Below are 12,213 nucleotides of genomic sequence, written 5' to 3' on the forward strand. Positions count from 1 at the left end.
AGATACAAGAATAAATGATTTAAATTGAGATGAAATATATAAAACAGAATTAAGAGAGTGAAAAGAGGGGAGAAGCCATATAGAAAATATAGAATGGTAAATAAGATATGAAATGGTATACAAAGTGAGCATGAATTTGATTTGTCTGTACAAAAAGATGTAACCCGGGACTAAGCCGCTTTCCAAAAAGAAGTTTTATGTTTTCATGTTTTGTGTTTTGTTTGTGTATGTTTGTTTATTGAAAATTAATAAATTTTTATTAAAAAAAAAAAAAGAATTATGAACTGGAGAAAATTATTATGTCCTTTGGCTGCAATCGAACATTGCCATTTTGTGTCAAAAAATATGTTAACTGGCTTTTTAAATTTTGCTTAGTTAGAACAAATTCCCCAACAAATAATGACTGATACTCACCTGTAAAGCTTTAAGCAAAGCTGCATTTGTGAATTGACCAGGCAGGAAGATAGCCTCTGTAAATGTTTCCTGTAAAGAATAATTATAATTGGCATGAATTCAATAGATCTGTATGATTTTTTAAACAAAGGTGTGATGCTATTTTCTTGCCCTAAAATTGTGAGTGGCATGATGGCTCTCAAATCTGGGGACAATTGGAATACAACAGCCTTATCATATACAATAAATCTCATTTCAACAGACATTAAAGCAAATTTTCCTCATTTGGCAAAATTTGGGTGCAACGGCCGCAACATTTTTCTGGACAATCCCCTGAAATAACAGACAAATCTACTGAAATCAAAGTAGACAGATAAGGCATTTAAATTTACATTAAATTACATTAAATTTGCATGATTATATCCTTTTCAAATGATGTAAATCACTGTTAATATTTTGATAATTAACATATTTTGGAGTAACAAATGCCTAATTTTTCCAAATACACATTGTTCCTGATCTACAACCATTTTGTTCAGTGACTTTTCAGAGTTACAACAGTGCTGAACAAATGGGGGTTATGACCATCCTCAGAGTTCTGGTCATCCCAGCATCCCTGCAATCACATGATCACAATCAGGGTGCTTGGCATCCGGTTTGCACTTTGGACCCACTGCAATGCTTCACAACCACATAATCGCTATTTGCAACTTTCTCTGCTGGCTTCCCCAGAAAATTAATGGGGAAGCTAGCAGGGAAAGTTATAAGTTACTGGAATGTTCCCCATACCCCATAAGCTCCCCCTGTGCTCACACCAGCTACTTGTGCACTGCCACACACCTTCCCCAATCCATCACACACCTCCATTACACCCTCCTGCTTGCACTCACACACACCCTCACAACCCTCCTGATCCACTCAGCACTAATCCTACCCATCCTTCACATGTTGTCAGCCATCATGCAACCTGAACTCTACCCATTCCTGTGGTGCACCTGACTTGCACCTTGCCTGACGTTTTCCCCTCACATACCCCTTGTGCCCCCCTCCCGACCTGCACCTTTTGTGCACCCTCCCAACCCTCATTCCCACCCTTCCTTGCCCCTGCACCACAGCCCTGCACACTCCCTGCTCTCCCACCCAGCAGCAGCCACTTATATGCCTGCCAATCTGGGGCATGAAACTTCCTGTCAGCTTTCCCACCAACTTGGTTTATGCAGCAGGAAGTTGCATTCCCCAACGATGGTGGGATTCAGTTAAGGCTGGCGATTGGGATTACTGTCACTAAGTGATGCAAGTGCACTTTTTACTGATGAAAATTCTGGTATCACATGCCATAAATCATGAGCTACCTGGAGCCAATTAAAGCAATAGTTTATTATATATCTAAAGGAAATGTACTGGAAACTAGATTTATTTGTTGATCTTGTTTCCAGCACAACCTTCGGCATTCAAATTCATTGTTCAAATTGGAGGATTTCTATTATATTACACATACATTTATGGTACAAGTAAGATAAATACAGCAATACTGTATCCATACTTAATTCATAGGGTTTATTTACCCTGGGATCCTGGTCATCTCGTATATTCACTTCTTCAGCTGGCAGGGGCTGAACAGAAACTTGGTTCCACTGACCAGCAACATTGCTAAAACAAGACTAGATTATTTCAGTCATATACACATACACATAAAAAGACTATGTTCCAAATCATCATATTTCACCACATTATCCCTTTTTCAATTCAATGTCATCACAGATTCTAGAAACAAGCACACTATTTTGCTATGCTGTTATGACAGTCTCTCTTTTCTTGGTGGGCATACATTGTCGGGTTTTTCTATTAATCCAGTAGTAGGCACTCTGGGGCAAGTCCCTGGCTTCCCATCCTGGCACTGATGCAGTAGCCAACAATTCCCTCGATACCCACTAAGTTTCTTTCCAATTTAAGAACCATTTAATAGGAAATAATTCAAGAGGCAGCTTAGCTGCAAAGCAGAACACTAATCAGAAACACACAGGTAGTCCTCGACTTATGACCACAATTGAGCCCAAAATTTTACTTGCTAAGAGTTGTTAAATAGGTTTTGTGCCATTTTATCACTTTCCTTGCCACAGTTGTTAAGTGAATCGCTTCAGTTAGTGATGAGGTTGTTAGGTTTAATGCGGCTTCCCCATTGAGTTTGCTTGCCAGGTCGCAAAAGGTGATCACATGACCCCGGACACTGCAATTGTCATAAATACATGCCACTTGCCAAGTTTCCAAATTTTGATCATATAACCAATGGGGATAATGCAATGGTCAAAAGTTTAAAAAATTGTCATGTCACTTTTTTCAGTGCTTTTTAAAGTTTCAGTTATAACTAAACAAACAGTTGTAAGTCAAGGACTACCTATAGTTGATTATCAGTGTTACTGGGCCTCCCTTACATCTTAGAAACATTGTTAGAAATTGAAATGGTGGGTATCTTCTGTCTAAAGATTTGGAAATGCTTTCTCCTGCCTAGTTAACAAGACCATTATAAGCTCCAGTAATAGAGAACAATCTCGCAGGGCTATGTAATCTAATCCTATTCTAAAGCTTCAAAAGTACAGAGAATAACTTTTGGCTCAACGTTATCATCTTCTAGTACTCTGGCACACAAATTTATTTATGCTGAAACCTTTTCAATAGAACAGTCAACACTAAAACTTGTTTTAAAGAAACATATTGAGCAAATTAACAGCTATGGGGAATAAAACCTACTGTTCAAAATTGATGTATTTCACAGTAGTCTGATTTTCATCGTCATGCCAAAGTGCCCAGATCTCAGAAGTAGTTAAAGCAAAATCAATAAGTGTCTCCTAAATAAAAATGTAAATAGATTAAATCAACGAACGATTAAGATCAGTACTATGTTAACAATGTAGAATCTACTGACTGAATCTAGAAGGATTGTATATATAATTTTTCATTGCATTATCCATGCTCAAGTAAGAGGGAAGGTAAGATAGCTCGAATAAGCCTTTTCAGCCTGAAGAGGATTACCCATGACCTATGTATTTATTTTTATCTGAAACCCATTTGACTTCATTGACCTGAGTGTTACCAGTTCCAACCTGAGATGTGAACAATGATGATATGTGATCAAGACTATAGCGATGACTCTCTGTGCTGACCAACTGGAAGACACAGAACTGCAGGGGGGAAAAAAAAAGTCTGCAATTAGTACAAATAAAAATGAAATGAATTCTTACCATATCCTTACCCTTTTTCTTATTCTAGAAAATTAAGATAACGATATGCCATGTATATCAAATATTCTAGTAACTAGAGAATGAAGAACAATTCTCAGCAACTATGTGACTTCTCCCTGTAGATAGAAAGGAATATTTGACTCTCTGTATGAGCATATTAGCAGGACGTGAAGTAGCTGAGGAATGAACCATGAATGGGTAACCTCAGACAATGCAACGATTCTGTATCTAAAGTTAGTTGCACAATATTTTACTTTAGAGATAAGAGATTTGTGTCACTCAATGCATATCAATATTTAAGGCAATGTTTCTCAACCCTAGCAGCTTGAAGATGTGTAGTTTTCAACTCTCAGAATTCCCCAGGCAGCATGCTGGCTGGGCAATTTTGGGAGTTGAAGTCCACTCATCTTCAAGCTCCCAAGATTGATAATCACTACTCTAAACATACTTCATGTGTATCATCTTTATATCTTGAGGTGCATCCATGTTACATAATTGTCCATGTTTAAACAAGTAACAGTTGAAATGATCAGCATTTTAAGCTCTGCTTTTTATCTCAGCTTCCAAAACAAAGTATATATTGTTGTAAACTGCCTTTGCCAAATAATCTGAAATTATAAATTAACATAGAAACAGTATTTTAGTATTTTATTTTAGTTTCAATAATACACATTTTGTATTCTCCAAATACAAAATTTCCATTACCTGCCCTTGTCTGGGTGCATGCAAGTATACACCAATATAAAGCCCCAATGACTCCGAATATGCCAGCTGTAATCTGTGTCCACTTCCACCAATAAGTCTCAAATCTTTATTTACAGGAACAAATTCCAACATATCAGCCACCATCAGGCACATTTGATTCTGTTAAGATAAGATGCTAGATGAATAAAACACACATCTTTCAATACAATTGTAAACACAGCACTGTGAGACACCAGAGAGACAATTTATTATGTTTAATTTTCCACAGCTCATCACAGATTTGATAGTAGTTTACTACAGGGTATCCTCATACTTTATATATCTGCTTCTGTTTTTAAGAAAACAGTTCTAAGCTAAAAACTGTTAAACAGATTTATTTTTTAAAATGTGATTTGCTGATATAAAAGGTCTAGGGGTATTTTTGTGAAGTTAGTATTAATACTACGCAGAACACTCAATTGGCAGAAAGAAGGGAGGGAAGAGATATTTTGGGCCAATAATTTCTTTGTTTGCTTTATTGTAGTTACTACTACTACTATTGCAGTGGCTACTACTACTACTACCACTTCTCTTCTTCCCCTTCCTCCTCCTTCTCCTCCTCCTCTTCCTCCTTCAACTTCACCTTCATCATTTTCATCCCAGTATTACCTACCCAACTATTCTGAGAGATCCCTCAAATCTTTCATCAGATTTTTCAGGACACAGAGGATTGGAGGTGCAATGAGACAAAGGAGTATATCCATTTTTTCCTGGTTGGCCTACAGGTTCTGCTGGATAACAAAGCCTCTCACAATGCAGTAAAAAGAAGGCGTAGAGAAGAATATGATTGCACTCTATATCAAACAATTCAGTGTAAAGCCCTTGAATTCGTAACAGGAAGAGCATTAGTCCCTGAAAGCCAACAGCTCATTCCAAAAGCCTGACTGAACTCATTGTGCTGAATATTTGTCCAAACTCGTGAAACTGAGGTGAACAAGTATGTCCATTGGGGGTGTAGATCAAAAAAGTCAAGATGGGACCCATGACACAAACCACTTTGATGATTATCAATTGCTTAGTACTGATATATTAACAATTAATTCACAAACAAAAAAATAAAACATTACTCACTTTATAAGACCACATACGAAGTTTATGATCTTGGTAGAGTGCAAAGAGAAGTGCATCATGTTCACGACAGTGGACTGATAAGCTAACAGGAAGATCTGAAGGATTTTGATCGCCTCTGTAAAATCAGTAGTAGTAACAATAATAAATACAGAAGCAAGCACTAAGGAGAAATCAATGATTCTGCATGACAGTTTTTTCTGATATCTAACATTACAACTGCTCTATCATAGTAATGACCAACTGGAACACTATTGAATTTCATTAGTGAGGTATAAATGATATCTTTATTGAAATGTCAATAATTATTAATAATTACTAATAATATTAATTATTATTATTGACCTTAATTATTATTGACATCTTAATTGAGTATTGACCGAACAGGGCACTCTGAACTTAGTTGAAGCAGCACTGTTTATAAGTAAAGCACCTGTCTTTTCTTTGCAGCAGGTCTTCTTCCAGGAGAAAGAATATTATAATTTGTCATGCATGAAACTTCAAATTACTCATGAAGGGCAGTAATACTATAGTGCCATACATAAAACTTCAAAATAATCATAAAGTGCAATACAATAGTGAACAACCTGCAGAAGTTTAAACTCCAAAATAATCCAGCAGGAACTGATTACAATTTCATGCCTCATTTTTCAATACAGCCTACTATTATCCTCACAACTCCACTTTCTTGTGTAAGTTAGGCAAAGGTAGCCATCTCCACTTTTTTGAAAATCTGTCTTGAGCGCCATGAGGAATTCATTGCTATTGGGAACAGAGCTAATTAGAAAAAGTGAAAGGTGCCCTTTTTCGGTACAATTGGGTGCCTTCAGTATCTGTCTTCTGGCTTTGTTTTTTTCAACTTTTCCTCGGTTGTCTGGTAATCTTTCCCTCTCCAGACCCAGGTTCTCAATTTCCCTTTCATGTTTCATTCATTCCAATGCCAATTCCAATTACTCTATTTGTTGCTGTGTAAGCTTTAAGAGTTCTAATTAAACTCTAATTATAAGCCTTAACTGCTTATCATCATAATACTAGCCTGATGGCAGTTGGCATCCAACCTGTAAGCAGGCGCTGCATGACTGAACTCTGTTTCAACTCCACAAATGAAGTTGAAGGGATCTCTAGAAAAATAAGAAAACATTTTTTAGCAATTTGTTTAAATCTGACAATATAAGAAAGAGGCAATTAAATCAGACAAGTAGGCTTTAGTGAATTCTATAAAAAGGCATTTAAAACAAAGTTATTACTTTAGTTGATTTATTAATTGTGATAATTAGAACTGATATAAGTTTCTGTCGGTGGTCTAAGCAAATACTAGGTCATTCTTATTTCCTAAAATAATTGATCAGAATGAATGTTTAATTTAAATCAGTTTTAAATAACTTTTCATTTAACATCAATATTAATTGCAATGTTTTACATTGATCCTGTTTTGCTCTCAAAATGGGACATTTTACTAAGTTTTGCACTTGAAACAATTTAAATCTAAAAGAATATAAGGGGAAAGTCAGAAGAGAATGAAAGTGACGTTTAGGAAATTGCCTCTACAAAGTGGTATCAATATTAGTTCCAAACCAAATGCTTCTATTTCTCTTAGCTGAATTGCTTTGCTACATCACTTTTTAAAATCTGCTGATATTAGAACCCATTTCTGTCTTCTATATATTAGAATATGTTTAAAATTACTGTAAGGTTCACTACAAAATTGAATTTCTGAGAAAAATGTGGAGGTAGTCCTCAACATGTGACAATTGAGCCCAAAATTTCTGTGGCTAGCAAGACTGTTGTTATGTGAATCATTTAATGACTTTTTGTGCCTTTAATGACCTTTCGTGCCACAGTTGTTAAGTGAATCACTGCAATTGTTAGGTTAGTAACATGGTTAAATGAATCTGGTTCCCTATTGGCTTTGCTTGTCAGAAGGACCCCAGGACACTGCAACCATCACAAATTCACACCAGTTTCCAAGTATCCAAATGTTGATCATATGATAGGGATGCTGCAATGGTCATGTGAAAAACAGTCATATCACTTTTTTCAGTGCCATTGTAACATTGAACACTCATTAAACAAACAGTTGTAAGTTAAGGACTACCTGTAACTTGAAACAGAATGTCTATACAGGTAGTCCTTAACTTACAATCACAATTGAGCTCAAAATTTCCATTATGACTTTTCTTGCCCCAGTCGTTAAGCGAATCACTGCAGTTGTTAAGTTAGTAACAGGATAATTAAGTGAATTTGGCTTCCCTATTGATTCTGTTTGTTGGAAGATCACAAAAATTGATCACATTACCCCAAGACACTGCAACTGTGATAAATAGGTGCCAGTTGCCAAGTGTCCAAATTCTGATCATATGACCCAAGGATTACCTCTATCATATTTATGATACCGAGCAGGACAGCAATTTAACTGCTGCAGGGAGCACAGCCAGCTACAACATTCCAACCGATGCCCTTTTTCTTTTATCCTTTGACTCACTTGCCTTTTTATAATTGCATTCACTTACCACGAGCATCATAAGGTGGTAGGTTTAGGACAAAAATCCCACCAGAAGCAGATGGCAGAGCAAAGAGGGATCCTCCATCACCAGTAAGCCAAGCTGCTGAAGCAGTGGAAAAAGGTGACAACCCAGGAACTGTGGGGATGACACAGTAGTTCAAAGGATCTCTAAAATGAAGTTTCCCAATATCTGTAAAAACCGACTGCATTTGACTTTCTGTTATCAGCTCCTAAAAAAAATAAAAATAAGACCAGGGATAAAATTATCAACAAGAAAGTATAAAATTGAAGAAGAAAAATAGTAAAATGATGTTTCTATTAATATTTCTATTGTGTAAAATTTGCTAAAAATTGAATATCTGAAACAAGATTAGACAAAGCATTTTCTCATAGTATCTACCCCATGTTAAGTAGCTTATTCACCAACCCTATTCAAGCAAATCAAATTACATCTGATACATTTTGACAATTCTTGTTCTACTCTTAGTATCTCACCTTTAGGCATTAGTCTGCTGAGATCACTTACGGTGTTTTCTCTTTATAAAAGTTTTTTTTTATATTTTGAGGGTATTCTTGTTTCTACTTATATACTTGAAATTATAGAATATCACGTATTGATTTTCCTGTCTAGATTCAGACTATAGATGGATTAGGTAAAATTACAATAAAACAAAGGTACAAGCTACAGTTTAGGCACACCTTTTACATCACAATTTAAGCCATAATATGGTTTTCATATTATAATCAGCTAACTCAGCTATGGATAGTTATTACTTTGTGTAAATCCAAAGACTAATTCTCTATAATCTCAGCAGAAATGTCAAAATTATCTGATTCCAAGATTTGACAGATTAAGACCAGGAATTGATACATAAACCAACTACATATTATCTCACTAATCAATGGACTTCCTCACCATTTTATCATTAGCAGCTTAAATTGTACAACTTGCATGTTCTAATCCATTCAAATTTATCTTCAGAATATTTTTCAATATGAAGATATTGAATTTTACTTTATTGTATATGAAACACCTCCAATATCCAACTTAAAAAGGGCTTAGTTTATATGTTTCTTCAAATAAATACTATGATTTGGATGGGACGAATTAATATATTATGATGGTGAAGTGGTATGCAGGGAAAGAACAGAGGCAAATAAATCTGTGATTTGATTTCTTCAACTAAAATAATTTCATCTCTAATAATCTTGAAAGTATTTTAAATAGATATATTAAAATAGATTACTTACACTTCTATACATCCGAGCTGGATGAGGTAACATCAATCTATGTACTGTCTGATTGGTTGAAACCAATATAACAACATGATTTTGCGTCTCAAAGATATGTACCCCTTGTGGCAAGAGATTACAATTTTGAAATCTGAGCTGAACAGCATTGTTCAAAAGGTTTATGTCAAGGGACTCCTCTACCAGTTCTAAAGTCGCGCCTGAGGTTGCCCTGTAAAAGGAAACAAATGCATACAGGAAGTTTACGCTAATAGTAAACAACCAATCCCAATATTTTCTGTTTGGGGACATACATCCACTATGCCTGGCATCCCTGATTCAATATGATCAACTCACTGACCCCCAAGACCCCTTGACTTGTGTGGCAGTGCCTGGTCCTGACTGTTATGTTGCTGAGTTGGTTGGTTGATTCTTCCTTTTCCTACTTCTCAGCTAGCATCCCTTTACAAATAAACAGATCCATGTGATAGGGAAAACTGCCAACTTTTTAACTTACTTTTACTTAAGTAAGGGTAATTAAATTAACTGCCTACTGCTAGCCCTTCTCCTGTTGATTTGACAAGCAGAAAGCAACTGTGAAAGTTGTCCAAATTGAATGGCATACAATCATACATGTCTTTCAGTTTAATTTCTACTATTTTATATTCTTGCTAGAACCCAGTTAATTCCAATGCACAAAATACTTTCTAATTGAAGTGCTGAATAAGTCTACTATATTGTTCTTTCTTATTTCAGTACATGGTTCAAGCCAAACCAATTACTTATTTACTTTTATAACTTTGTTTTCTTTTACAATTTCTTTTTAATTTTCTTCTCAATACATGTTTATTTATAACTGGATTTGTTGGCTGATGTGAATTTACTGGCACTTTTAAGGGACTGTATTACCTATGTACCTAGATTGCCTGGAAACATTTAATGTTTATCCAGCATTGCCTAAGGGGAAATAATGGAAGCAAATTGAATTATTCTTCACTTTAAATTGCTATTGCTTCTTTTCCATTTCACAACGAGAAAGCAGAATGGTGATTACTTGTGATAACATTTAAATTCTGTACCTATTGACCAATCTCACAAGAAAGTAAGGGGACATACGGGAAAGTCTTTATTCTGTTATAGCTTACTTCATTAAACACATAAAACATGTCTTCATGCTTATAAATTCAGCTCAATGTTGTTTTTCTAAAAAATCAACTCTAAATATATAATGTCCAGATTTCAAAGGAGCATTCATGCACCTATTTGATTACAGCAATTACCAATGTCTTCATGGAAGTTATTTCATTTTATAATCAATTATTCAAAATTCCATTTTTCTCCACAAATAAAATGGAGATGATAAATTCCAAATTATTTAACCCTCTTTTAAATTTCTCCAAACTGCAGTCTAGGCATACAAGAGTACATAAATACAGAATAAAAGCCAAAAGACAGACATATAACAGACATCTCAAATGACTATCAGATAATTGTATCCATCTAAAACCATGTTGGGAAAGTATTGTTTTTATAGCTTTATAAACTGGCAGGAGGGAAGGGGCTGCTAACCTGAACTTCCAGAGAGGAGGAATTTTGACATGCTAAAGACAGCAAAAGAGGATACCTGCGCCCCGATTTATGCTTCCTCCTTCTAGATATTGTGGGAAGCATGAGCAGGTCTTTCTACAATGTTTCTACTAGCATTTTAAAATGCAAATTAAATATTGCATGCATAGGAACCAAATGCATGGGATGTAGTTTTATGTCATCATCAGATCCCTAACTTCAATTTCTGTTATGCTGTCTCACACTCGGGGACCACCAACAAGGAGTTGAGATTCAGTTAAATGTGAGTCTCCATATTTCATAGTCTCATAATTAGGTTTAGTGCAAAACAGGTAAGAATCAAAGAAAGCAGTATCTGCCCCAAACATATCAACTTTAAATTTGTACAATTCCTTGTAATAAGTGTGCTTCAGCAGCCAGGAGGAATTTTATTTTTAAGCATCAGCTGTGTCCACCCAATCCACATTCCCATTAAGACAAAGATAAGGACCAAAGGAACCAAACAATGTCAGTGTCATAGTGTAAGCTTAGCCCAAACAGGCTGCAGTAGATCTGAATCTTTGTAGTTCAGGGATGTAGGCCAGAGTAAACGGACGTCAATGAACCTTGTTTGCCCCCTGGAGCTGTGAGTGCACAATCGCTGGAAGTTTTTATGAAAAGGTTCGACAACCATTTGTCCGGGATGGAATAATAAGGACTCCTGATTTGAGCGGGGGGGGCTGAACTAGAAGACCTCCAAGGTCTCATCCAGCTCTACGGTTCTATACACTTGGCCGTTCGGGAGGTGAGCTACCTCGGATCACTTACCAATGAATAAAGCGGTTTCTAGTCACCGAGCCCAGCTGCGCGTTCTCTTGGTACCAAAACCCTCCAGCGCTCTCAGGATACCGCACGGTCGAGGGGGACGCGCCGCCACCTGCAAAAGACAGACAAGGGAGGCGGATCAGTCCCCGCGCGCCAGCATGGATGCTCTGGGTGCGTGCCTGTCACGCGAAGGACCGCCCGCGCAGCAACCCCGCATCCTCTCGGCCCCGCCGGGGGGTCCCCCCCACCTGGGAGGCTGAATACGAGTTCGCGGGGGCCGTGCCGCGCGCTCCGCTCCGCCCCGCCGAGCTCCAAATAGCCCCGCTCGGCCAGGCCCACTGCTGCCGCCATCTTCTCTTCCCGCGCGCGCTGCCACAGAGGCTCACGGGACGGGAGGGAGGGCGGGCGGACGAAGGCGCCCTTCGCGGTGCATCGCGGGAGGCGCGGAGCGGGACGGTTCTTCTCCCGACCGAGCCAGAGTTTGGGGGCTATCTATGGTTTTATTTTTATTTTTTTATTTTTATTTGTCAATTGCTTACAAGATAATAGGTATAAGTAAAAACATAATGATGAATACATGGATACATATAAGAAAAATAAAAGAAATAAAAGAAACAATAGGACAAGGACGGTAGGCACGTTGGTGCGCTTATGCACGCCCCTTAC

At 37.1% G+C, this 12,213-nt stretch overlaps 1 protein-coding gene across 2 annotated transcripts in view; it reads right to left on the reverse strand.

Moving 5' to 3' along the window:
* The window catches only part of NUP160 (nucleoporin 160), a 35,247-nt gene extending 23,324 nt beyond the window's left edge, over nucleotides 1-11,923 (reverse strand). Inside the window, exons 1-11 of one of the 2 annotated variants that reach the window (XM_026665617.2) lie at nucleotides 11,796-11,923; nucleotides 11,551-11,659; nucleotides 9,199-9,409; nucleotides 7,955-8,177; nucleotides 6,481-6,565; nucleotides 5,448-5,562; nucleotides 4,338-4,496; nucleotides 3,495-3,572; nucleotides 3,142-3,239; nucleotides 1,959-2,043; nucleotides 415-483 (exon numbers count right to left, since the gene is read on the reverse strand). In XM_026665617.2, the coding sequence (XP_026521402.2) occupies nucleotides 415-483; nucleotides 1,959-2,043; nucleotides 3,142-3,239; nucleotides 3,495-3,572; nucleotides 4,338-4,496; nucleotides 5,448-5,562; nucleotides 6,481-6,565; nucleotides 7,955-8,177; nucleotides 9,199-9,409; nucleotides 11,551-11,659; nucleotides 11,796-11,898 (1,335 nt within the window). In that variant the 5' untranslated portion in view covers nucleotides 11,899-11,923. Of the gene's footprint in view, nucleotides 1-414; nucleotides 484-1,958; nucleotides 2,044-3,141; nucleotides 3,240-3,473; nucleotides 3,573-4,337; nucleotides 4,497-5,447; nucleotides 5,563-6,480; nucleotides 6,566-7,954; nucleotides 8,178-9,198; nucleotides 9,410-11,550; nucleotides 11,660-11,795 lie in introns of both variants that reach the window. The other variant, XM_026665616.2, reaches the window with a different exon arrangement.
* Between the last annotated feature and the right edge of the window lie 290 nt (nucleotides 11,924-12,213).

This window comes from Notechis scutatus, chromosome 1 (assembly GCF_049901735.1).
Source record: "Notechis scutatus isolate UNSWTSFEM ecotype Mainland chromosome 1, rNotScu1.2, whole genome shotgun sequence".
Lineage (NCBI taxonomy): Eukaryota > Metazoa > Chordata > Lepidosauria > Squamata > Elapidae > Notechis > Notechis scutatus.